Here is a 24539-nt window from a genome sequence, read left to right as displayed (position 1 = left end):
TAAAAATTACAATAGAATTTGCTATTATTATTATTTTCCTAGACAGAAAGACTGACGGGTCAACTTAGTAATTTAAGGTACATATGCATCATATATACTGGACTGCATGGGAATTTAAGTGACAGTGGAGTAGTTTTCAGAAGTCAATAAACTGATAAAATGGCAAGGACAATGCACGATAACTTTATTCCTACTAAATTGGAAAATATTATAACGTTTTCTTGACCAATTTCCTTTGAACTAGTAATTAAAGTTTTGCATCTGTTTAAATATTTTCAAGGATGTTGAAAAAGGTTTTATTCAGCAATTTTTCATGTCGTTTTTAATCAGCTTTAAGGGGCGTATATCAAGGGCAGCTATGCTTAATCTAGTTTTCTATTTTTTGAATTGCCCGTTGTCTATCTATTGTATTCGATATGTACTTTGACTACAAAAAAGAAAGTGATTGAAAAACTAACCAAATCGCTCTACAATGGACTCCCGATAACTCGAACCTTCAAGGGAAATTGAGAAAGGTTCGAGTTATTGGGAGTTCCAGTTATCGGAAGTTTAGAATAAATGACTGGAAATAAGAAAAAAAAAAACGGTTTTTACTGTTTTTCTGTTCATACAGATCTTGCCAATGGCGTAGCGAAATTATCCGATAGAACGGAATGAATAAAACACTTCGCTGGAAGTAGAATGGCCACGGTGCGTGGCTGTTTATTGGTCAACAAAAATCCCAATTTGCTCTTTTGATTTGCTTGTCAACATAACCTCCCAGGCGGGCCCTGAGGGGCCACACCACAGTATTACAATAAATAATTACTAAAAACGAACAATTATAGTCGAGTCGATGTTAGCCAGGCCGGTCGTGAGGGGGGGCAAAGGGAAAATTTTTGTGACCGCAGCTCGGAAATTCAGTCACTAGCAAAAGAGGCCTAAATCAGTCCGATCACAAGACTAGCAATTCGATTCAAGCTTCAACTGTTCTCAAAGATAATTGATAGCGTCGCATAAATTGGATTAAGTTGCGACATAATCTTCGTTTTCTAAATTACTGCATGAATCAGAACGTAACGTAATGTGAAAAAAACAAAAACAAAGCAAAGCAGCCGGAGAAGTCTGGGTTCCGCGGACTTTGCAGGTTTCAAAGAGAAAAACTTCAGGCTGCTGCTACAGCGTTCATGCGATTTACTTTCAAACGGCCAAACGCTTCTCAACTAATCTATTATAATTACTATCGATTATCCTGGACAGTTTTTCTTTCTTTTTTTCGCCCAAGATATGTCTTTTTTTCGCCTGATTGCGCCTCATGCATTTGTTTCAGTTCGCTCTCTGCCATGGGCGTTCATTTTTTGGGGTGGGGTGCTGGGGTGTGTGTCCTTTTCCCCCTCCCTCCTTCCCTGTCCCTCACAGCCCTTCGCTCTCACAGTTCTGGTCCCGCTCTTCCAGTGGTGGGTCGGGTGCTGTGTGGTTGGCTGTCGCTCTCGTCCGGGGGCCCGGGCCTCCCCGCGCCCGCTGCCTTCTGTGGACGTTTGTCCATTCACACTATGGTCCACGATTTTCGGCCCCCTGCGTTTTTTTCGCGGTTTCCCCGGAATTTTTTTGTTCACCCTCCATTCTTGTTCTCCCTTAAGGTTGACTGTGAAGAATCGGTATCCTCCACCAACAAATTAAATAAAACTAGACGTCAGTAGCACTTCAATGGCGTGTTTTGAGGGGCATTTCGGGGCGGCTCTGACTCGTGTACGTGTTTATTTCAAAATAAATTCAGTGTTTTTTACTATAGTGCACTGTTTGCTTTTACTTGTCACGTATTGGCGGCCATCATGGACATGGCTCGAGTTATCAAGGGTAAAATACATGTAAAAAATGCCTTGAACGGAAGCGAAAATTGGTTCGAGTTATTTAGGGTAAACTTACAAATCGATTTTTGTTCGAGTTAGCGCGAGCTTCGAGTTAGCGAGTGCTCGAGTTAACGGGAAACCGACTGTACCAATTTTTCTTAAGGAAAACATATCAATATCAAATAAACAGCGTAATAAGTGTTTTTTCGTATTTATTCTTCTCACAATGCTACAGTGAATCAAATGAATGCAGCATGTTTCTTTCTTTGTTAAAGCACTGGGAAGACAGCGTCTTTATCCAACAGCTGCAAACAAACAACAAGAAAACAATTTTGATTTTTTATGGCTGTCAAAGTTAACCTTTATTTCTATCGAAGGTAAAAGAAGAAAAGTTGCCTTAGAGTCATCTTAGCTTTAAATAATTAAAATAATATAATTTACTTTTTAGTCCAGAATAATAACACAATCTCTCCAGCTCACAGATCTATTTGCATATTGGTATATTGATAACAATAACTCTCAAGGAATCCATTCAAATCAAATAACATATCTTGGCCAACAGTTAGCTTCGACTGTCGTTTCTATCAGTCTAACATGTCTCAGAAATTTATGGTGTCCAACTTATACACTACTGTTGGTAAAAGTAAAGTCTGCGTCGGGACTAGTGTCCCATAAGGCTGTAGCTTATACCAGTCCCTGCTGCAGCAAACAGCTAGGAGAATTTTTCATATTTCCTGGATAAGAAACTAGTTATTGTTGGCTTCTTTCCAAGCATTAAAATTGCCGGTACCCATATATACATCTGGGTGGAGCGCGGCACTGCAAGAGTGAAGTGTCTTGCCCATGAAAACAACAAAATGACCCCTGCCAATACGACACTATTGATTATTTATTAAGATTTCCCAAACAATAAATATTTAAAACTAAAGAAAGATAAAATATATAATAGAAAAAAAAAACTGGTGGAGGATAACAGCAGGGGAAACAAAATTCTTATGTAAAAGCTGTTTTCCTAGATAAAGGATAATTTTATATATATATATTTTTTAATGTTCAAATGTTGACTTCAAATGTTTTGAGCATATAGCATCATTTGCGGGATGTAAACACTCACTTTTAATCACTGTCAATACTTTCTTTAGAGAGGCGCAATGGCCTAATGGTTAGCGCGCTCGACTCCGAGTCGAAAGGCCCGGGTTCGCGGCCTGGCCGGGGCGCTGCGTTGTGTTCTTGGGCAAGACACTTTACTCTCACATGCCTCTCTCCACCCAGGTGTACAAATAGGTACCGGATAATTTACTGCTGGGGGTAACCCTGCGATGGGCTAGCATCCCATCCAGAGGGAGTAGCAATATTCCTAGTCGCTTAATGCTACGGAAACAGGGATAAGCTCCGGCTGTATGGGCCACTTGTCTCGGACACAGACTTTACCTTACCAATACTTACTTTCACCCTGGATCTTGTTGTCGATCCAGTTCCTGAAGGAGCTAACACGTGAAAACACAGTGAAGTGATCAGTTTGACACTTGTAATGGCCCCAGCTCACAGCCCCACGCAAAACCCATTTGCCGTTTTCCTCGCATACGAACGGTCCACCACTGTCTCCTTGGCAACCGCCAGCCTGATTAGCTACACCACTTCCGGCACACACCATGCTGCTCTCGTCAACCGGAAGCATTTTGGAGTTTGTTTGATGACACTGGTTGTGTGAGACGACAGGAAGCATTGCTTGTTGTAGGGTGTTGGCTGCAGATCCTCCACCCACGGTTCTTCCCCAACCTGTTGATTAAGTTTGGACCACGCTTAAGTGAATTAGTAGTATAGCATTGGTATATGCAGGAAAACAACATGTTCTTCGTCATAAATCACGGCATCTCAACCAGGATAAAGAATATTTTTGTTAAGAGCAGTGGAATGTTTTCTTTTTTTTTTTTTTGCGAAGCCTGGTTTTTACTAGCGACGTAAGCACAAGCGCAAGCATAACAGCTCTTATTTCATAGTCAAAACGGCTTCGACGCAAACATAAGCACAAGCAAGGATCGATTTTTTTTTCTTTTCTTGTGTTTGGGCTTATGCTTGCATCGCTAGTGGAAACGAAACATCCCATAAGTACAAGAAAATTGTTTACGTCTGGCCGTGTTCAGCCAAAAAAAGCACTCGTTCCATTTGAACAAAGTGGCAGAGGCCGCAGTTGATTTTGATAAACGTTTCTTGAGGTTTGTTCGGAGGAGTGTAGAAAAACAAAACAAAACACACACAGATACATACACAAACAAAAACAACAACAACAAAAACAAGAGACACAAGTGTGGTCTCGAGTAACGGAAGAAATAGAGATAAATTCTTTTTTTAAAAATATCTATAACCCTAAATATTTTGTTTTCTTCCTTTTTTGTGGTCGCGCTTTCGCTTTCTTCATCACAAAAGTAGAAGTGACAACAATACTCGACACCTGAGAGTTCTGTCGTAATATTCTTATGTTAATGTGCTTATGCTTATGCCGATGTTCGTTTCAGTTCACTTGGCACAAACTACTTATGCTTGCGCTTGTGCTTGCGTCGCTAGTAAAAACTAGGCTTTAGAAATCTGTCTGTTGTCGGTTAAAATGCAACTCTCAAATCAAATACTAATTCATAATGCAGTATAACGCTAATGTAAAACAATACTACATATTCTCGTTGAGTCAATGTAAACAATACGTCTCTTTTTGAAGAGAGAAAAAAACTTATTTTAAATTGACTGCAATCCAAAGTGCTACACAGCAAAACTTTCTACATTTTCAATGTGTAATGATGAATCTTCGTACATCCTACCTGTGATGTAACACTTGTGCCCGTCAGCAATTCGGGAGCCATGTGCTGGGAGGCACACAGTATTCACTTTGTCGCTAACCGTCGCCGGTGTTCTTAGTTTTAATAGGGCGATGTCATTTCTTAGGTGCGTCATGCTAAAGCTCTCATGAGCAAAGATCTTTTCCACTTTTAGAGATTGTTGAACAGTGGTAGTGCCAAGTCGCTCGTGTGCACCTACAAAGGTTCAATCGATTCAAAAAAGTTAAACACATTGCTGTAATAAAACACACGAACAAGCAATCGAACAAACATACAAACAAACAAAGACACAAACGAAAACCAGAAAATTGAGCTTAAATTAAAACCTAACCTAAAAACTATATACATGATAATTTTGAAAAGACAGAACGATAGCAATTGCATCGTTAATTAAAATATGTAGCATGATTTTCAACACTAAATTAAATAAATTGATGACCATGAAAATAAAGCCAGTTTGTTGCTTCTGTTGTTGTTGTTGTTGTTGTTGTTGTTGTTGTTGTTGTTGTTAATGAAGACTGGGAAAGATTTACTTACCAACTACAACGGTGTATTTTTTAGGACTGTTTGGCTGGTCGCGATCGTTCACCACACAGTGTGACGCTGTCACAACCCACCTATCGCTGATCAGGGAACCGCCACAGATGTGCATAGTTCGTCCCTGCCGAGTCATTCGAAGTGAGATCTGCCATGGCCATGAATGCTGGGGGGCATCCACGCCACCAACGACACGAGAAGTGAAGTGACGTACACCACAACCTTGATAAAAAAAATACAATTGTCACAAATATATACTTTTTCAACGATATACATGCAAGGGGCGAGTTATTTAATTTCTTTTTTCTTGACCTCCCCTCTTCCTTTCGTCGTCCGTGTGACCACGCATGAATAAATCGATAAACGGTTCGCAGAACCCTTATTTAATATCAATACCAGCTATGGTCTTTTCTTTTCTTTTTTTTTACTTTCTACAGCAATGGGTAAAAATTATACGATTGTTTTGCGTAATTTTCTAGAACTGAACGTCTTGTTGTTCATCACGAGTTTTGATATCCATTTAGCTACATCTATGAACATGCAATTAATGTGCTTTAAACCACTGAATTAAAATGGTTTCTAATATATGGTAACTTAAAGTGAATCAACGAAACTAAATAATATTTAAACTTTTCTTCCCTTCTTGTCAGCATTCCAAACTTTTTGAAGAAAAATAAACCCCTAATGGAATTATATCGTGACTTCTAAAGACGGATCTAAACGTATTAAACTGTTTCTTTTTAGTTCGCTAGTTTCTTTCTTTTTTTTTTTTTACTTTTCTTTTACTTTTTTTTTCTTTTTTTTTGTTTTTTGCTTAGAAATTCAAGATAACTGTTTTAAAATTGTTCAATTTTAAGCATTTTTATATTGTACATAATTTTATTGCCCCAGGGCCCCAATGGATATCGGCCTCGCGAAACACCTTGTTACATAATTATAAACTTACCTTGGCAGAGTGCCAGGAACGCGGACAGAGATGCAAGAACCAGGAGTACCTTCATCTTTAGAGTAACAGTAGCTCTAGTTGTAAAGGGCTTTCCCTGTGTTAGATTTATTCATATCCACATTTAACACCTGTAAGGTGCGTAAATGGCAATTGTTAGCACACGCAATAGGCAGGATTTTCAGATGTCAGGATCAGGCAAACCCATTATGTTTTAAAAGCCTAGAATAAGCTTTTCACATGCTTAAGTTTTATGTAATATTTGAAGTATATAAGTGCCCTATTTTGGACATAACAGCAGTTCAAATAAATTCAAGTCACCATTTAAATTTTTGCCATTATCTGACGAATTTGATTTACAGTATTTTCACAAGAAAGGTAAACTAAACAACATTCTCATTCAAGTGTTGTATCCCTTACAGATATCGTTGCAAATGCAAAAAAGTGCACCAAATAATTTTTTATACGCGTAAAATAGGTGGTTTATTATTTTATTACTTTAAAGTTAATTAAAGTGTACAAAGTACACTTCTAACAACTAGTTAGGAACTAAAACGAAAGATGCATTAAAATGACTTTTGTCTTTTAATTGTCAGGATCGGGCAAACCCATTATATTTTAAAAAAGCTTAGAATTAACTTTTGCTTGCTTAAGTTTTGTGAAATATTTGAAATGTTATAAGTACCCCATAAAGGTCATCTTAATGGTTCATATTAATTCAAGTCACCTTTAAATTTGTGCTATCAGCTGACGAATTTGATTTACAGTTTTTCCATTAGAAAAGTAAATTGAATTTTATTCTCATTAAAGTGTTTGTATTCCTAACAGATAGATCGTTGCAAATGCAAAAAAGCGTACCAAATCACTTTTTATACGCTTTAAATAGGTGATTTATTATTATATTTCAAAGTTTATTAGATTGTACATAGTATACTATACATACTTACAAGTAGTATGGAACTTAAACGAAAGAGGTATTGAAGAAATGACTTATGTCTTTCAGATGTCAGGATCAGGCAAACCCATTATAAATAAAAAAAAAAACTAGAATTAACCTTTGCTTGTTTAACTTTTATGTAATATTTGAAATGTTATAAGTACTCTATTTAGACCATCTTAGTAATTCAAATAATTTTAAGTAACCATTTTAGTTTTTGCCATTATCTGACGAAATTGATTTTCAGTATTCCATTAGAAAGGTAAACAAAATTATATTGTCACTTAATGTGAGTTTGTATCCTTTACAGATAGATCGTTGGAAATGCAACAAGCGTACCAAATCACTTTTAATACGCTTAAAATAAGTGATTTATTAGTCCATTACTTTGAAGGTTTTTAATGCATGGTACACTACTTGCAATTAGTAAGGAACTTAAACGAAAATGCATTAAAGATATTACTTGCGTCTTTCAGATGTCAGGATCGGGAAAACCCATTATCTTTAAAAAGCCTAGAATTAACTTTTGCTTGCTTAAATTTATGTAATATTTGAATGTTATAAGAAGCCTATTTAGGTCATTTTAGTAATTCAAAAAGTCATCATTTAAATAATTATTATTATTGTTGCCATTATCTGACGATTTTGATTTACAGAATTCCCATTAGAAAGGCAAACTAAATTATATTCTCATTTAAGTGTTTGCATCCCTTTTAGATAGATTGTGCATAGTACACTACTTACAGCTAGTAAGAAACTTGAACGAAAGATACATTAAAGAAATGACTTACAAATAAAAAAAAATCAGATGGAAATAAAAGAAAAAGGAGGGTACGTTACTTGTAAATAAGGGGTAGAAAGAAGTGTATCTGGCTTGAAACTACTAACGAACGGTTGGCAAAAGCGATACTGTAGGTAACTCTCTTGAGTTCATAATCACCAAAAATGAAAAAAAAAATGTGAGGGCTCTATAATATTAAAATTAAAATAATTTCTGTTTTAATAGTGAATGTAATGAATGGTCACTCCATTTACTTTGGCGATGCTCCTTTCCAAATTTATGGAGCAAATATTGTCAATTTTAAGTTAAGATAAATGCCTAGTCAAAGACAAATGTTTTCAGTAGCTAAAGCTATATATACCTCAATGCTTCTTTTGTTTTGACATGTTATCAACGAAAAAGAAAGAAAATGTCATGTTTCATAATCTAACTTATTTTTGATAATGTTGGCTTTTTTATGGTGAATAGAAGGAACTGTCATTCCAGTTTTTTTGGTAATGCACCTTTCAAAGTCAGCGAGCTAATATTGATTATTTTAAGTAAAGATAAAAGCCCAGTCAAAAGTTACAATATCTACCTTCGAAATTATCACACATTTCTTTGTTTGCGTTACATTTTGAACAATGCTTGAAGCGCTGGTTCCATATGGATACGTAAAAAATCAAGGTATAAATGCAGTTGATAATTTGGTACAAGATCAAAACCGTTCCAACCCTTTCATTAATTCCCTAGTGTGTGCTAAAATACACTTAACAGTTTTGAGCAGAACACAATGGTTACTAACTATCAGTTTATCCTTGTGTATATAATTTTCAAAATAAGAGACTAATAAGTTTGAGATAAGCTGAGTAAACACATCTTGCTTAACGAAATCGACGAAATTAGGATTATCAAAATTATCCTGAAATGAGCGGCTGGTTAAGTTTTCCGTGAAACCTAGAATTTAAATAACCATTTTGTGTGGGTTCGTATTTAAAAGAACAGAAACGCGCGTGACTAAAGAGTCGTTGCATTCTTTATTCACGTTAAACGTGTACATGTGTGCGTTGTTTACAGCCTAATGCTCCACTACATGTAAATATAAAGGAGCAGAGCAAAGAGGATGAGTGAGTGTATGCGCTGTCCAAAAAGTATTTACTTAAGAGAGCGTTTAATGATAATGCATGGTTTACCAATTTTACAAAGAAGATTTCAAAAAAAAAAATAATTTAAACAGTAAATCAAAACGTCAAAAACTGTGAACACACTTCCGACTTGGCTTAAGAATTTTAAAAAGTGAACTAAACTAAGAAAAGGATACCAATTAATATAACTGTTCTTTATTTCGTTCCAATCTTAACTCCTCGGATGGGGTTGGGGACTGCTCTCGACCAGCTCGTTTGCTGCAGCGTGGCTAAGAAATTCCTTAAAAAAGAAAAGGTCACTGACAGAAAATCACTTTGGTGTAAATATGGCGAAAAGAATGACGTTTGTTTGTTTCGAGAACCCCTAACAAAAATTGCAATTATTTGATGCTATTTTCAGCCAAGATGGGGCCCGAAAATAAAAACGAAAAATAAAATTAGAAGATACTTTGCTGATGCTGAGAGGCGGAGGCCACTTGAAGTTGGCGTTCTCGAACAGGAGGCAGAAACTAAAATTGCAGACAAATAAAATAACAACCATGGGGCCTGCAAACTAGCATTTAATTGGGGTGACCATCCCTGCTCCGCCAAAACAACTGAGCAAGTGTGACAGTTAGTCACGAAAATGACTTGATATAATATTACATTAAATGTTAACCCTATCCAGACCGGGGGGGGTGGGGGGAAAGTGCCCGCGCCGACTTTGAACGCTTATAACTTTTTTAATATTCAACCAAACGCTGCCAAACTTTGCGACTTTATCTAAAATTTATCTGGGAATAATTTGGTAGGGTAGGTTGTTGTGTCAGGAACTTTACGTCACCATGGCAACGGCATTTTGACAGGCATGTTTTCCCAAATTTGTAATTTTCGTTTTTCTATTAATGAAAAACAACTTTAAATCAGTTATTTCACCTGTTTACGGGTTTTAAGCACATTTTAATTGGTTTTGAGTATTTTCCAGTAATTGTGGGCGGTTTTCTGACGTTTTGGCAAAATTTCGAAAACCAAGATGGCGGATCCAAGATGGCGGCTGTTTTGACATTATGATGTAATTGTCACGTGATGTGACGTCATCGTCCCACGTGACATATGCCAAAAGATAGATTTTGGGACATACTATATATCCTGTAAGTTTCATTGTGATTGCTTAAATATTCTGGAAGTTACGGAGGGGGGGGGGGCGGAATCCGCCCCCCCCCCCGGTCTGAAAAGACCAAAAAAAGCCCGGTCTGAATAGGGTTAAGGCGCATATCTGTGCAATCATTTTCAGTTCGATTGTAATTCACTGATGAATATCCACACTTATTCTGCTGTGTTTCTCTAAACTACTGCTATGAGTTTTCTTTTTCTTTTTATGCGCCGATAAAGCTGTACACAAATGCTTGAGTCCAAGCCCAAGACCGAACGAGAATCTCATTTCGGATTGTGAAAGCAGGGGGTTGTTCATGTCACATTTTCACACCAATAATATGCGATTCGCTTTTGCAGAATGTGAAAATATACCATGAGAATTAATAACTTGCGATTAAAATTATAAAAGCAGGCGCAGAGCCAATTTGCAATCTGCATTCACATAAAACGTGTTGTGTTGTTTAAAAGAATATAATTTACTTAAAGGCGAGTAATATAACAATGGTCCTGTACTTCTTTGACGGGGACAACAGGAAAGAAAATACATCTAAATAGGACATCAAAAAACATCAAACGCTGCAAGGTTACTACAACTTGACTTAAGAGGAGGACTTAAAAAGAAAAGAAGAATGTGATTCAAATATGTTTTTCCGAAGAAACAAAAACCTATATTCTGTATAAACTTCTGAATTCCATTTTTTTTTTGCGGTTTTGTCCATTTGCTACAACACCGTTGTGTTTTTTTTTATCTACTGATAATGACTGTGTTCAAATGCTGGTGTACAAGGACCTTCATGATAGAACATCTAAGTCTTTGGCACTGAATTATTATGCTCAGACAAGAAATTCCTGATTTTTTATTCAGATAGCTTTTTCCACCCTAAGCTTGAGAAAATGCTACAAAAATGACTATATGCCTAAATAACACATCTCAAAGTTGGACACAAAGAAGTGAAGTCACATTAACTTTTATTTCCATTACAGCAAAATATTTTCCAACATTATTCCTTTTTACCTATGTTTCTCAATCGATTGCCATTTTTACATCTATAATTTAATTATTTTATCTCCATTGCAGTTTTTCGAACCAAAACTAATCACGTTATTCGACTCAGCCTTCCTATGAACACAATTCACTGTATCCGTAGAGCAACAAAAGTTTTAACCATGGACTTGCATGTAATCACGACATGTCGGGTCTTGAAACCGCGAAAAATAAACACGAAGCGGTAGGAGGTTGCAGGGAAAAAGATAGTATTACGCTTATCCTTCGTGCGAATATATTATGGGAGTCAACAGCTGCTGGAAGTCAGCTTTAGTTCTTGAACAGCTGTTGTATTCGAAAGAAATATGCAGTTATATGACTCAGAGGTTTTCTCAAAGCAAGCAAATTTCAAAAGCTCAAAGCGTCGCACAGTTTTAAGTCGGCTTCTGCTTGGAGAGGGGGGAGTAGGGAGTGGGGGGGGGGGGGTGATACAAAATCCACTGTTTCACTTCTCACCACTTTTTAATCAAAGTTTTCATCTCTGGTCTTCAACTTCAGTTGGTGGGAAACTACCTGGGGAAGTAGACGGGATCATGGAGATTCTATTTTATTCGATGTCATTGTAGAAACTTGTGTCGAAAAATCAAGCATTAAACCCCTGTATACTATGCCCAAATATTAGTGATATATGTATTACATTCTTGAGAGCTAAGCCACAAATGACGACTAAAATTATTTTAAGTTTAGTTCTTCGCAAGAAAGATTTGCCTGCTTCGATCTGCCCCGCATATTGACTTATTAACAGCCCCTTAGCCACATCATTTCATCAATGCTCCGGATCACCAATATTCATGAGTACATATACACTCATTGACCTCGGTGTTTCAAGTAATCTGATTGGTTCGCTCTCTCGGGCTAACAAGCATTAGTTCACTCCAACAATGCGTGATCCAAAAAAAAAAATGGCAGGCGTAAACTCTCTTTTCGCCGGCGTTTCTGAACCGACAATAATAGGAATACAAGAAGATGCTCTAACAGAAAATACAAAAAAGGGCTACGAAATTTGGTGTGGTGGTTTTCGAGGTAAGAAAAGACTACATATTTCGTAATTTGTAGTACAATGTCCACACAACTCGAGCAACGAAAACATTTTGCTTACCGTCAAGTCACTATTCGACCGGCATCAGCAGAAACTTGAATAGCTTATCGATAGCAACATCAAGTGTTATTCAGCCACGAATCTCCACAAATTTTCAGCGGAACGTCCTTGTGCAAAAAAAAAAAAAAAATTCGAGTTTTAACCAAAGTTCTACACTTATTGTACAATGCAAAGTTTCAGGTGGATCCTTCCCCAGCTGCTATGTCAATTTTCACTTCAATTAAACTTCAAAAGTGTTGTCAAAGTGTTTTACAAGCAGACTTTTGAGTAAGATTGCTGGTATGAATGACTTACTTGACTTACCCTGCTCCCCGGGCTGGTCCGCCACTGCTCGCCTCGGTCGGCTCCCCGTCCGGGGCCCTCTCCCTCCTCCTCCTCCCCGTCGCGGCCTCCTCCCTCCCCGGGTCCCTCGTCCTGCGGTGACTCTCGGGGGCCTCCCCCCTTTCCCTTCTTTCTGGGTCCCCTTCCTCTTTCCCGGGCCGGTCTCGGCGGGCGTGGGTTCCTCTCCACGGCGGGGGGCCGGGTACGTGGTCCATCGGGGGGCCCGTCCTCCTCGTCCTGTCGTCCACCGTCCTTCTGGTCCCGCTCCTCCACCTGCGTCTCCTCTCTCTTCCTCCCGTGCCTCTCCCTTCTCTGGTCGCCCCGGCTCTGTGCGTGCCCGGGGGGGCATGTCGTCGGCGAGTCAGATCTCCGGGTCGTGGTATGAATGGTTATATGTTAAAACAGTTGTCAAGAATGAGGGTGACTTTACGTGATTCAATTAAGTGATACTGTAGGTTATACTTGATAAAGAAAGATTTTAGATTGTGACGAGGATTTTATCGAAGATTAACAAGATTTGCTACGTTTTAAGATTCTGTAAAGGGTTTCGCGCTTGGCTAGTGCCGCTTGAAGTCCTTGTACGTTTTCCACGCATGAATTGAGAAGTCAATTAAATTGACTTTAAATGGTTTCCTTCTGATAATGTCGAGATCACTTGTTGTTGAGAGCACTTCGTGTGTATAAACAATTATTTTTTTAAAAAAATCTCGGCGGATACCGGCAGAATATATACCTTGATTTCAAATAATAATTTGCGAAAACACTGGCGAAAAAGTATACCTCTTGGCTACCACAACGATATAGTACGGTTAAGACAATTAAGTATCTCAAGCAGTTCAGTATTTTTTTTTCAAGTAAGTCGGGAATATCAATAAAAACAGCACGCCAAGGTATCTTGCCATCTTTATTCTTATATTCTTATGCCTATTCTACAGTGAATCATTGCATCATGATATTTATTTCTTTGTTGAAGCACCAGGAATACAGTGTCTTTACTCCAGAGCTGAAAAAAAAATAAATAAATACAATATAACTCGTGGTTATAAAAATATATTTTTCCGTTTTCTCTGGAGGTGTCATTCAACCCTACAAACGGAAACCACGCAGCGCAGACTTATGACCTCTAGACACTTCCTTGGCCACAATCTTACGGCTCCATTCAATACATAATGCCTCCAAATAATAACAGTACCCTCAGAAAAAAAGTCAGAAGCTAATATGGTCGAAAGACCGAACTCAACAGAAAACGGCAAAGGTTACAAATGTCACAAACGTAGGAGTCGTGTAGGCCAGTCACCTTTATTTACCATTAATCACAGGTAGCCCAAGCTAGGAATGTGTTGACCTTTTTATTGTTACGTAATTCGAGCTATTTGCATATTTATAAGGATAAATTTGTATGGGTAAAAAAATACGAAAAATTACTCTTGAATTTTAATAAGAAATCACTCAATTGAACTCCTGTGTTGTTCTTTGTGTGGGCAGAGTGTTTTTATTTGTTTTCAGCGAACGATTTTTCTGAAGTAACGGTTCCAACGGTAAAAGGTATAAATATTGAGCAGTAGAAACCGTTGATAAAAACTGTTGGAACCGTTACTCCAGAAAATCGCACCGAATCCGCCAAAAAGTCACACAGCCCACACAAAGGTCAACACATTCGTAGTTTGGGCTACCTGTGATTAGATTCGCAAACAACAAGAAAGTCAATTTCAATGTGAAGTCAATTTCAATGTGGTAACACCAGATACCTGCTCCACTTCCTTCTCCAGTTGAGAGTAAAATTAAGAAGAGAAAAAGTTAAAACAGTCGTCAAGATTGATGGTGACTGGACGGGGTTTAATTTAAGCGATAAGTGAAAATTAATAAAGAACAAAATAACTTTCATCTGAGAAATGGCCCGTTTCAACTAATAGCTGAAACCCGAAAGCTGTAAAATATGCCGTAATTTTATGATGATGGCTAAATTTAATTGAAAACTGACATTTCAGACCCTCAAGAATAAGAACAGGCAGTCTGAACTCTGTTAAAAAAAAACCCAAGAAGGTATAATTAACATAAATGGTTTGAAACTGGCTCCATAAAAACAAAGAGATTAAAATGCCACAAAACAAACACAAAGTGAGTCACTTAAAAAAAAATAAAAAAAATATGTGTTTGTAGTGGTCATGCACTTAGTTTCATATCTCAACGAGATAGCTACGTTGTAGTTTACAGCCATGCCACTGAAACAGAGGAAACAAATAATTTATAAATGAACATAACAAGGTTAAAAATCCCAACTGGCAGGAGGCAGACCAGTTGGCTATATACAAAGCGAGGTCGAGGATTTGAACTAGGGACAACCGAGAAACAAATCCAGCTAGTGGCAAGAGCAGGCCTCGAACCGACGACCTCCGGATTACAACACCAGCGCCCTAAACCACTCGGCCACGCTTGCCTCCTTTATGTGCAAAACTGGTAGGAAATTGCGAGGCCTTATGCATGACCATGGCGCAATGAGGTAGGATGATTGGTAACTAAAGCCATTATAAGAAATACAAAAACCGCCCGCTGACGAGGCCATCCATTTCTTAATTGTACTTGTCAAATGAAATACTTGATGTAAATTTATATTAATTGGAATTAAATTCACTAACAGGAAATCGAGTACATTTCCCGACTCAAAATGCATTGTTTTATCCACAGGCAGCCCAAGCTCTCTATGAGATTACCTTTGGACGTGACTTTTGCTTTTTTGCGGTGTTGTGTTACAAAGATTCGATTTATAAGGGTTTCTATGAGAACGCAGCTGTTTTGCTTTAAAAGTAAAAAAATCGTATATTTTTTCAATAAAATTGACTCACCCTGATTCTGTGTTTCCTTCTTTGTTGTTTGCCAGCTTCTCAGGTCGATCTAACGCGATTTCGGCGAGTTATCGTTATTTTTGGTTTCCACTGCTAAATCGACATGAGAAGCTGGCAAACAGCAAAGAAGGAAACACGAAATCAGGGTAAGTCAATTTTATTCACAAAATAAACGATTTTTTTACTTTTAAAGCAAAACCGTTACGTTCCCATACAAACCTTAAAAATAGGGCCCCAATGGGTCCATGTGTTTTGCTGCTAGAGCAAAGTCTTAGGGAACATGTTGATGAAAGACAAGTGAGTCGAGATTGAAATCCAACGTCTTTTATTGTCTTCACTGTGGCGGTATCACTATTTTATCACTTTTTTAATTCAACCTGAATTTACTATCAAAATTCAAAATAAAATAATCGCACGCGCACCGGCGTACAACAACAGAAAGACGGCGTTGAACGTAACGCAAATTCATTTTGAAACAATAAATACATTTCATCATCCCTTCACGCACTCTCGTCATGTCTTAATCGGGATCGTAAGGACCATTGTTGTTCTGCGGTTCTTTTTTGATTAGTTGGAGGTATGAGGACGCGGGGCAGTGGCTCGCTGGACATCATCTATTTTTCACGGCGTTTAATTAATCTTCACAAAATAAATGTGGCGCCAGCGTGGCAGTAAAATTTTTTCAAAAATTCCTTTCAGCTTTTTAGCGGGGCTATACTTAGACCCCTCAGTCGGAGCTGTGAACTTTATTTGGGATTATTTTTTAAACTACTGTGCCACGACAGAATACGTGCTGAGTTCGTGGTCTATTTTGGGTTACTGTTTTTATTCTTCTTACGGTGGCACACCTCCGTGATTTAACGGTACTGAAGTGAGGGTGAGGGGAGCGAATTAACTTGACAACCGGTCCTTTGAGAAAAATTTAATTCGGCGGGTTCAAGTCTTCGCTGTTTCGTGATGGATCTTAAAACTGGAGTGGTCGCGCCACATTCTTTCCCAATGCGTATACTTTTAAACGGTTTTCTTTCCCTTCAACGTGGTGCTCGTACTTTGGCCCGTAACTTCGATGCGATCAGCGCTACGGTTCATTGGTTTCGATTTTGTTTGTTCATGGATTTGATTGACATCGGTAGTTCAGATTTCTCCTCTTTACGGCACTTACACACGTACCTTACGGCAAAATTCCTTTTTTGCTTGCAGCCATTGCGGCTGCAGCAAAAACAAAAATCGAACCTTTGTAACACAACACCGCTAAAAAGCAAAAGTCACGTCCAAAGGTAATCCAATAGAGAGCTTGGGCTGCCTGTGTTATATCGAATTTTCCACAATTTTATAATTTTGATCGGATACGGACACGATCTAAATAAGTTAGAGGAATGAGTCCAAAAGTGTGTTTTTGGTATGTATTATCCAATCGGAAGTCAACTGTAAGAAGTCCTCTGCTTTTGATTGGATAATAACTGTACTTAGGGGTGTGAATTATCTTCTTCCTTGATACATGTTCTTACTTTCACCTGCCATCTTGTCGTCGATCCAGTTCCTGAAGGAACTGACTCGTGCAAAGACCGTGAAGTGTTCAGTGGTGCACTTGCCATAGCGCAAGCTCATAGCCCCTCGCAGAACCCACTTGCCGCTCTCCTCGCACACGTACGGCCCACCACTGTCTCCTTTACAGCCACCGGCCTGGTTGGCTTGGCCACTTCCTCCACAAATCATGGTGGCTTCGTCAACTGGACCCACAGCGCTGTTCACTTTGGAACATTTGTCGTGGTTCTGCACGGTTAGCATGGCTTGTTGCAAGATGTGTGGTATGTTACCACCTTCTGTTACCCCCCATCCTAGACAAAATTTGGCAAGAAAAGAAATGTGTAAGCCAAAGGAATTGAAGACTGGTTTTCACTGGAAATAAGCAGAAGAATACGCATCATCGCATTATAACAACGAACACTCGATCTTTTTGTCATAGGAAGAGAAGCAAATGAGCAAAAGCAATGAACTGTGGTTTCTTGTGTTTATGATTTTGCCTATTCGCTCAGAATCGACAGCAAACGGGATTGAGTGCGTTTGTTCTGCTCACGCGCTTATGTTTTTGTCCTTGCTTAATCCAAGTGATAAAAATCAGCCTTAAGAACAAAAAATGACCATAGCTGTTGACCTAGCTTTATGATTATGAGATATTGACATTAGCTCGCGAGCCATGTATACTTAGAAAGGATATGTACAATGAAGAGGAAATACAAAGATGATACATAAGAAAACACTTCGAAAAAAAGTAGAACGGTTTCGAAAAAAGATAAAGTGATCTCTGTCTTTGAAATTCATTTAAAGCATGCCAATGCACGACTTTAGTTTTTGAACAAAATGATCATTAATTCGCGATATACGCACACATATAGGTAAACCCCATAAGATGAGATAAATCTTTCTAAACACCGTACCTGTGATATAGCAGTTGTACCCGTCAGGAATTCGGGAACCTTGTGCTGGGAGGCAAACAGTATTCACTTTGTCGCTAAGCTTTACCGGTGTGCTGAGTTTCAAAAGGGCGATGTCATTTTTCATGTGTGCATAGCTGAAGCCCTCATGAGCAAAGATCTTATCAACTTTTATCATTTGCTGCACATCAGTAGTTTCAAATAGGTTGTGTAAACCTACAAAGGTTAAAGCAGCTATTAGCATACTATAATGAACAAAACAAAAGCCTGAATGTACTTTAAAAAAAGGTCTAGCCTGGCTATTCTGTTTGTATCTGCCCAAGATAAAGAATATGCAGAGAAACCGATTTCTAGATAAACGTATTAACGGTCAAGTTAAGGATAGTTTATTGGAAGGGAAACCCGAGTTTTATAGGGGAGGGGTTCGATCATTGGTAGTGTATCTATTTGTGGGAAACAACTATTTTTCCAATGAAACTGCAGTGTTGCTCTTATTCATTTATACATATTTAATTGTTAATTTAATATTTAGGCTCTATCTAACTATAAAAAGGCCTTTTAGTCAATCAGAAATCTGTTCAATCAAAAAACCTATTCTGTATTTTAATTTCTCATCTTCTGTATTATATTCGCCTTTTAGCAGGACGAGTTTTTTCAGCAAAATAATTGACAATTGGAAAAATCACATCCCAAATTGTGGTAAACGTTTTCGTTTATAAGTTGTGTAAGTAATAATATTGCAAATAGTGTGACGATATTGCATTTAGTGTAAGTTAGTGTAAGTTTTGTAAGCAGTATAAGTACGTATTCGTGTTGTAAGTACTATATCTGTGTGTTGCAATAAAAAAACGGACTCTTTGCAATACGTACTGTTTGAAGTTTGATCATGCGAATAGAGCTAGTTGTTGTGTTCGCTGTTGTTGTTGTTGTTGTTGTTGTTGTTGTTGTTAAAAGACTAAAGGTAATCAACGCTGGGAATCATCTACTTACCAGCTCCTACGGTGAACATATCAGGACTGAGTAGCCCATTCCATGGATCCGTGACACAATGCGCCGCTGTCACCACCCACTTATCACTGATCAGAGAGCCACCACAATACCTCCTCATTTTATTATTTGCCAGTAAGATCTGCCATGGCCATGAATGCTTAGGGGCATCCACGCCTCCAACGACGCGAGAAGCGAAGTGACGTTTGCCACACCCTTGAGGGATGAATTAAGATTTACTGGATGATTTTATTTCATATTTTTTGGTAATTAGACAAAATAACGCTTTTCTGACGCCTTAAGTTCCACGTCTGTGCTGAGATCGACAAAGGCATTATTTGTTGACGAGATTTCATTTTACCTTATGTGTTTTGGAGTGTTTATTTTCCTCTACTAAAATTAATTTGAAAAAAGTTCGAGCTCTGAAGCGTACTTTTCCTTAAAGATATTTAGTTTGATAAAAGACAGCCTGGTTATTCATAAAGCCTGGTTTTCACCAGCGACGCAAGCACAAGCGGAATCACGCTAAAAGGACAAATTTTGCGGCAAGCAAAAGCAGAAGCATTAAAATACAATACGCTTGTGCTTTTGCTTACCTTGAAGCAGTTTTCACGGTGAAATAAGAGTGGTTATCCTTGTGCTTGTACTTGTGCTTGTGCTTGCGTCGCTAGTGAAAACCAGGCTTAAGTGATTTTTGAGTAGCAAAAGAGGAGCAATAAAAAATGTATCATTTGGAAGACAGACTCACTCCTTGAACTGCTTTAAGAGATTAAAATGCCACAAAACAAACACAAAGTGAGTCACTTAAAAAAAAAATAAAAAAAATATGTGTTTGTAGTGGTCATGCACTTAGTTTCATATCTCAACGAGATAGCTACGTTGTAGTTTACAGCCATGCCACTGAAACAGAGGAAACAAATAATTTATAAATGAACATAACAAGGCTAAAAATCCCAACTGGCAGGAGGCAGACCAGTTGGCTATATACAAAGCGAGGTCGAGGATGCGTGACCATGGCGCAATGAGGTAGGATGATTGGTAACTAAAGCCATTATAAGAAATACAAAAATCGCCCGCTGACGAGGCCATCCATTTCTGAATTGTACTTGTCAAAAGAAATACTTGATGTAAATTTATATTAATTGGAATTAAATTCACTAACAGGAAATCGAGTACATTTCCCGACTCAAAATGCATTGTTTTATCCACAGGCAGCCCAAGCTCTCTATGAGATTACCTTTGGACGTGACTTTTGCTTTTTTGCGGTGTTGTGTTACAAAGATTCGATTTATAAGGGTTTCTATGAGAACGCAGCGGTTTTGCTTTAAAAGTAAAAAAATCGTATATTTTTTCAATAAAATTGACTCACCCTGATTCTGTGTTTCCTTCTTTGTTGTTTGCCAGCTTCTCAGGTCGATCTAACGCGATTTCGGCGAGTTATCGTTATTTTTGGTTTCCACTGCTATATCGACATGAGAAGCTGGCAAACAGCAAAGAAGGAAACACGAAATCAGGGTAAGTCAATTTTATTCACAAAATATACGATTTTTTTACTTTTAAAGCAAAACCGTTACGTTCCCATACAAACCTTAAAAATCGAACCTTTGTAACACAACACCGCTAAAAAGCAAAAGTCACGTCCAAAGGTAATCCAATAGAGAGCTTGGGCTGCCTGTGTTATATCGAATTTTCCACAATTTTATAATTTTGATCGGATACGGACACGATCTAAATAAGTTAGAGGAATGAGTCCAAAAGTGTGATCACTGATATCCCACAATATTTTTGGTATGTATTATCCAATCGAAAGTCAACTGTAAGAAGTCCTCTGCTTTTGATTGGATAATAACTGTACTTAGGGGTGTGAATTATCTTCTTCCTTGATACATGTTCTTACTTTCACCTGCCATCTTGTCGTCGATCCAGTTCCTGAAGGAACTGACTCGTGCAAAGACCGTGAAGTGTTCAGTGGTGCACTTGCCATAGCGCAAGCTCATAGCCCCTCGCAGAACCCACTTGCCGCTCTCCTCGCACACGTACGGCCCACCACTGTCTCCTTTACAGCCACCGGCCTGGTTGGCTTGGCCACTTCCTCCACAAATCATGGTGGCTTCGTCAACTGGACCCACAGCGCTGTTCACTTTGGAACATTTGTCGTGGTTCTGCACGGTTAGCATGGCTTGTTGCAAGATGTGTGGTATGTTACCACCTTCTGTTACCCCCCATCCTAGACAAAATTTGGCAAGAAAAGAAATGTGTAAGCCAAAGGAATTGAAGACTGGTTTTCACTGGAAATAAGCAGAAGAATACGCATCATCGCATTATAACAACGAACACTCGATCTTTTTGTCATAGGAAGAGAAGCAAATGAGCAAAAGCAATGAACTGTGGTTTCTTGTGTTTATGATTTTGCCTATTCGCTCAGAATCGACAGCAAACGGGATTGAGTGCGTTTGTTCTGCTCACGCGCTTATGTTTTTGTCCTTGCTTAATCCAAGTGATGAAAATCAGCCTTAAGAACAAAAAATGACCATAGCTGTTGACCTAGCTTTATGATTATGAGATATTGACATTAGCTCGCGAGCCATGTATACTTAGAAAGGATATGTACAATGAAGAGGAAATACAAAGATGATACATAAGAAAACACTTCGAAAAAAAGTAGAACGGTTTCGAAAAAAGATAAAGTGATCTCTGTCTTTGAAATTCATTTAAAGCATGCCAATGCACGACTTTAGTTTTTGAACAAAATGATCATTAATTCGCGATATACGCACACATATAGGTAAACCCCATAAGATGAGATAAATCTTTCTAAACACCGTACCTGTGATATAGCAGTTGTACCCGTCAGGAATTCGGGAACCTTGTGCTGGGAGGCAAACAGTATTCACTTTGTCGCTAAGCTTTACCGGTGTGCTGAGTTTCAAAAGGGCGATGTCATTTTTCATGTGTGCATAGCTGAAGCCCTCATGAGCAAAGATCTTATCAACTTTTATCATTTGCTGCACATCAGTAGTTTCAAATAGGTTGTGTAAACCTACAAAGGTTAAAGCAGCTATTAGCATACTATAATGAACAAAACAAAAGCCTGAATGTACTTTAAAAAAAGGTCTAGCCTGGCTATTCTGTTTGTATCTGCCCAAGATAAAGAATATGCAGAGAAACCGATTTCTAGATAAACGTATTAACGGTCAAGTTAAGGATAGTTTATTGGAAGGGAAACCCGAGTTTTATAGGGGAGGGGTTCGATCATTGGTAGTGTATCTATTTGTGGGAAACAACTATTTTTCCAATGGAACTGCAGTGTTGCTCTTATTCATTTATACATATTTAATTGTTAATTTAATATTTAGGCTCTATCTAACTATAAAAAGGCCTTTTAGTCAATCAGAAATCTGTTCAATCAAAAAACCTATTCTGTATTTTAATTTCTCATCTTCTGTATTATATTCGCCTTTTAGCAGGACGAGTTTTTTCAGCAAAATAATTGACAATTGGAAAAATCACATCCCAAATTGTGGTAAACGTTTTCGTTTATAAGTTGTGTAAGTAATAATATTGCAAATAGTGTGACGATATTGCAGTTAGTGAAAGTTAGTGTAAGTTTTGTAAGCAGTATAAGTACGTATTCGTGTTGTAAGTACTATATCTGTGTGTTGCAATAAAAAAACGGACTCTTTGCAATACGTACTGTTTGAAGTTTGATCATGCGAATAGAGCTAGTTGTTGTGTTCGCTGTTGTTGTTGTTGTTGTTGTTGTTGTTGTTGTTGTTGTTAAAAGACTGAAGGTAATCAACGCTGGGAATCATCTACTTACCAGCTCCTACGGTGAACATATCAGGACTGAATAGCCCATTCCATTGATCCGTGACACAATGCGCCGCTGTCACCACCCACTTATCACTGATCAGAGAGCCGCCACAATACCTCCTCATTTTATTATTTGCCAGTAAGATCTGCCATGGCCATGAATGCTTAGGGGCATCCACGCCTCCAACGACGCGAGAAGCGAAGTGACGTTTGCCACACCCTTGAGGGATGAATTAAGATTTACTGGATGATTTTATTTCATATTTTTTGGTAATTAGACAAAATAACGCTTTTCTGACGCCTTAAGTTCCACGTCTGTGCTGAGATCGACAAAGGCATTATTTGTTGACGAGATTTTATTTTACCTTATGTGTTTTGGAGTGTTTATTTTCCTCTACTAAAATTAATTTGAAAAAAGTTCGAGCTCTGAAGCGTACTTTTCCTTAAAGATATTTAGTTTGATAAAAGACAGCCTGGTTATTCATAAAGCCTGGTTTTCACCAGCGACGCAAGCACAAGCGGAATCACGCTAAAAGGACAAATTTTGCGGCAAGCAAAAGCAGAAGCATTAAAATACAATACGCTTGTGCTTTTGCTTACCTTGAAGCAGTTTTCACGGTGAAATAAGAGTGGTTATCCTTGTGCTTGTACTTGCGCTTGTGCTTGCGTCGCTAGTGAAAACCAGGCTTAAGTGATTTTTGAGTAGCAAAAGAGGAGCAATAAAAAAATGTATCATTTGGAAGACAGACTCACTCCTTGAACTGCAAAGTACAAATAACTACAACAGTGTTAAAGAGGGTAACACCTTTTTGACAAGAAACATTTTACCTTGGGAGAGGGCTAGAAATGCTGTCAGGATTACCACGACCGGGAAAAGCTTCATCTTCGGAAAAACAGTAGTTTCAACTGCAAAGGACTTTTCCGATGTAGCAGATTTATTCACACTCACATTTTTCACCTGTAAGGTGTTTAAATGGCAATTTTGGAACCACTAAAAGAAGTGTCCTATCTTCCTTTCCACGTAAGTTAGATTTATTTATTTGTGTCCTTTAGATGTTAGCATCGCAAAGAGTGACAAACACAAACACTTAAGGTTTTAAAAGGTTACTTTGTAATTATGTTTGCTTAAGTAGCACGCAATATTTCGAAAAATTAAAACTGCAGATTTTCCACCTTCTTTCAATGTTCTTAAAAGACGTCAACACTTTATTTGAGAAGAAAAAATCCCAGGAAAGTGCTGGGAATGCTATCAGAATTACCACCATAGCGGAAACCTATATATTTGGAACATCAGTAGTTTTAGCTGTAAATGTACTGTACCAATATAGCATAATTATACGCGTATTCACGTTTATCACCTGGAAAGTGTTTTAATGAAAAATATATGAGTACTCAATGTAATAGTCCATTTTCCTTTCCCAGTCGTTTAGATTTATTAACTTGTGTCTTTTAGATGTCAGCATTGAACAAAAATGATCTCTTTTTTGGCAAACCCATAATATTTTAAAAGGTTATTCTTTAATTATGTTTGCTTAAGTAGCACGCAATATTTTAAAATATTAAAACTGCAGATTTTCTGCCTTTTTTTCTATGTTCAGGGTGTTAACACCTTAGTTTTAAGAAAAAAAAAATATATTTCAAGACAGTGCTAGGAACGCTGTCGGAATTCTACCACCGGGAACCTATCTTAGGAAATATCAGTTGTTTTGAATGTAAAGGGCTTTTCCAATGTAACACATTTATACACGCATTATACCTTTTTATCACCTGTAAGGTGTTTAAATGACAATTATCGGAACACTTAAACTAAAAGTATTGGTCCATCTTCATTTCCCAGTCGTTTTTATTTATAAACTTGTATCTCTTAGATGTCACCATCA

The 24539-nt window shown here is 38.0% G+C and overlaps 2 protein-coding genes across 2 annotated transcripts; both read right to left on the bottom strand.

Moving 5' to 3' along the window:
* Window positions 1-2024: 2024 nt before the first annotated feature.
* On the bottom strand, window positions 2025-6271 carry LOC144658311 (chymotrypsinogen B-like). Its single transcript, XM_078518725.1, has 5 exons — window positions 6144-6271; window positions 5198-5419; window positions 4643-4855; window positions 3276-3608; window positions 2025-2134 (listed from the first exon to the last, which is right to left on the bottom strand). Exons 1-5 carry the CDS (start codon window positions 6196-6198, stop codon window positions 2124-2126), a joined length of 834 nt encoding a protein of 277 aa, XP_078374851.1. The 5' UTR covers window positions 6199-6271; the 3' UTR covers window positions 2025-2123.
* A 7201-nt stretch (window positions 6272-13472) lies between these two features.
* LOC144656979 (transmembrane protease serine 9-like) lies at window positions 13473-23634 on the bottom strand. The gene is made up of 8 exons (XM_078517248.1): window positions 23488-23634; window positions 22667-22879; window positions 21674-21886; window positions 20744-21073; window positions 18850-19062; window positions 17863-18075; window positions 16933-17262; window positions 13473-13584 (listed from the first exon to the last, which is right to left on the bottom strand). The coding sequence occupies exons 1-8, from the start codon at window positions 23540-23542 to the stop codon at window positions 13574-13576; spliced, it is 1578 nt and encodes a 525-aa protein (XP_078373374.1). The 5' UTR covers window positions 23543-23634; the 3' UTR covers window positions 13473-13573.
* Between the last annotated feature and the right edge of the window lie 905 nt (window positions 23635-24539).

Source organism: Oculina patagonica, chromosome 6, assembly GCF_052425735.1.
Source record: "Oculina patagonica isolate OP01 chromosome 6, crgOcupat, whole genome shotgun sequence".
Classification (NCBI taxonomy): Eukaryota; Metazoa; Cnidaria; class Anthozoa; order Scleractinia; family Oculinidae; genus Oculina; species Oculina patagonica.
This window is presented reverse-complemented; position numbering and strand designations above follow the sequence as displayed.

Bases quoted from the DNA above. Each gene is read 5' to 3' on its own strand.
- LOC144658311 (XM_078518725.1), bottom strand. From the start codon at position 6,198: ATGAAGGTACTCCTGGTTCTTGCATCTCTGTCCGCGTTCCTGGCACTC. The intron at 5,420-6,143 runs GTAAGTTTATAA...TTTTTTATCAAG, and splicing joins GTTCCTGGCACTCTGCCAAG to GTTGTGGTGTACGTCACTTC. The intron at 4,856-5,197 runs GTAAGTAAATCT...GAACCTTTGTAG, and splicing joins AAAATACACCGTTGTAGTTG to GTGCACACGAGCGACTTGGC.
- LOC144656979 (XM_078517248.1), bottom strand. From the start codon at position 23,542: ATGAAGCTTTTCCCGGTCGTGGTAATCCTGACAGCATTTCTAGCCCTC. The intron at 22,880-23,487 runs GTAAAATGTTTC...TCATCCCTCAAG, and splicing joins ATTTCTAGCCCTCTCCCAAG to GGTGTGGCAAACGTCACTTC. The intron at 19,063-20,743 runs GTAAGAACATGT...TCATCCCTCAAG, and splicing joins CGACAAGATGGCAGGTGAAA to GGTGTGGCAAACGTCACTTC.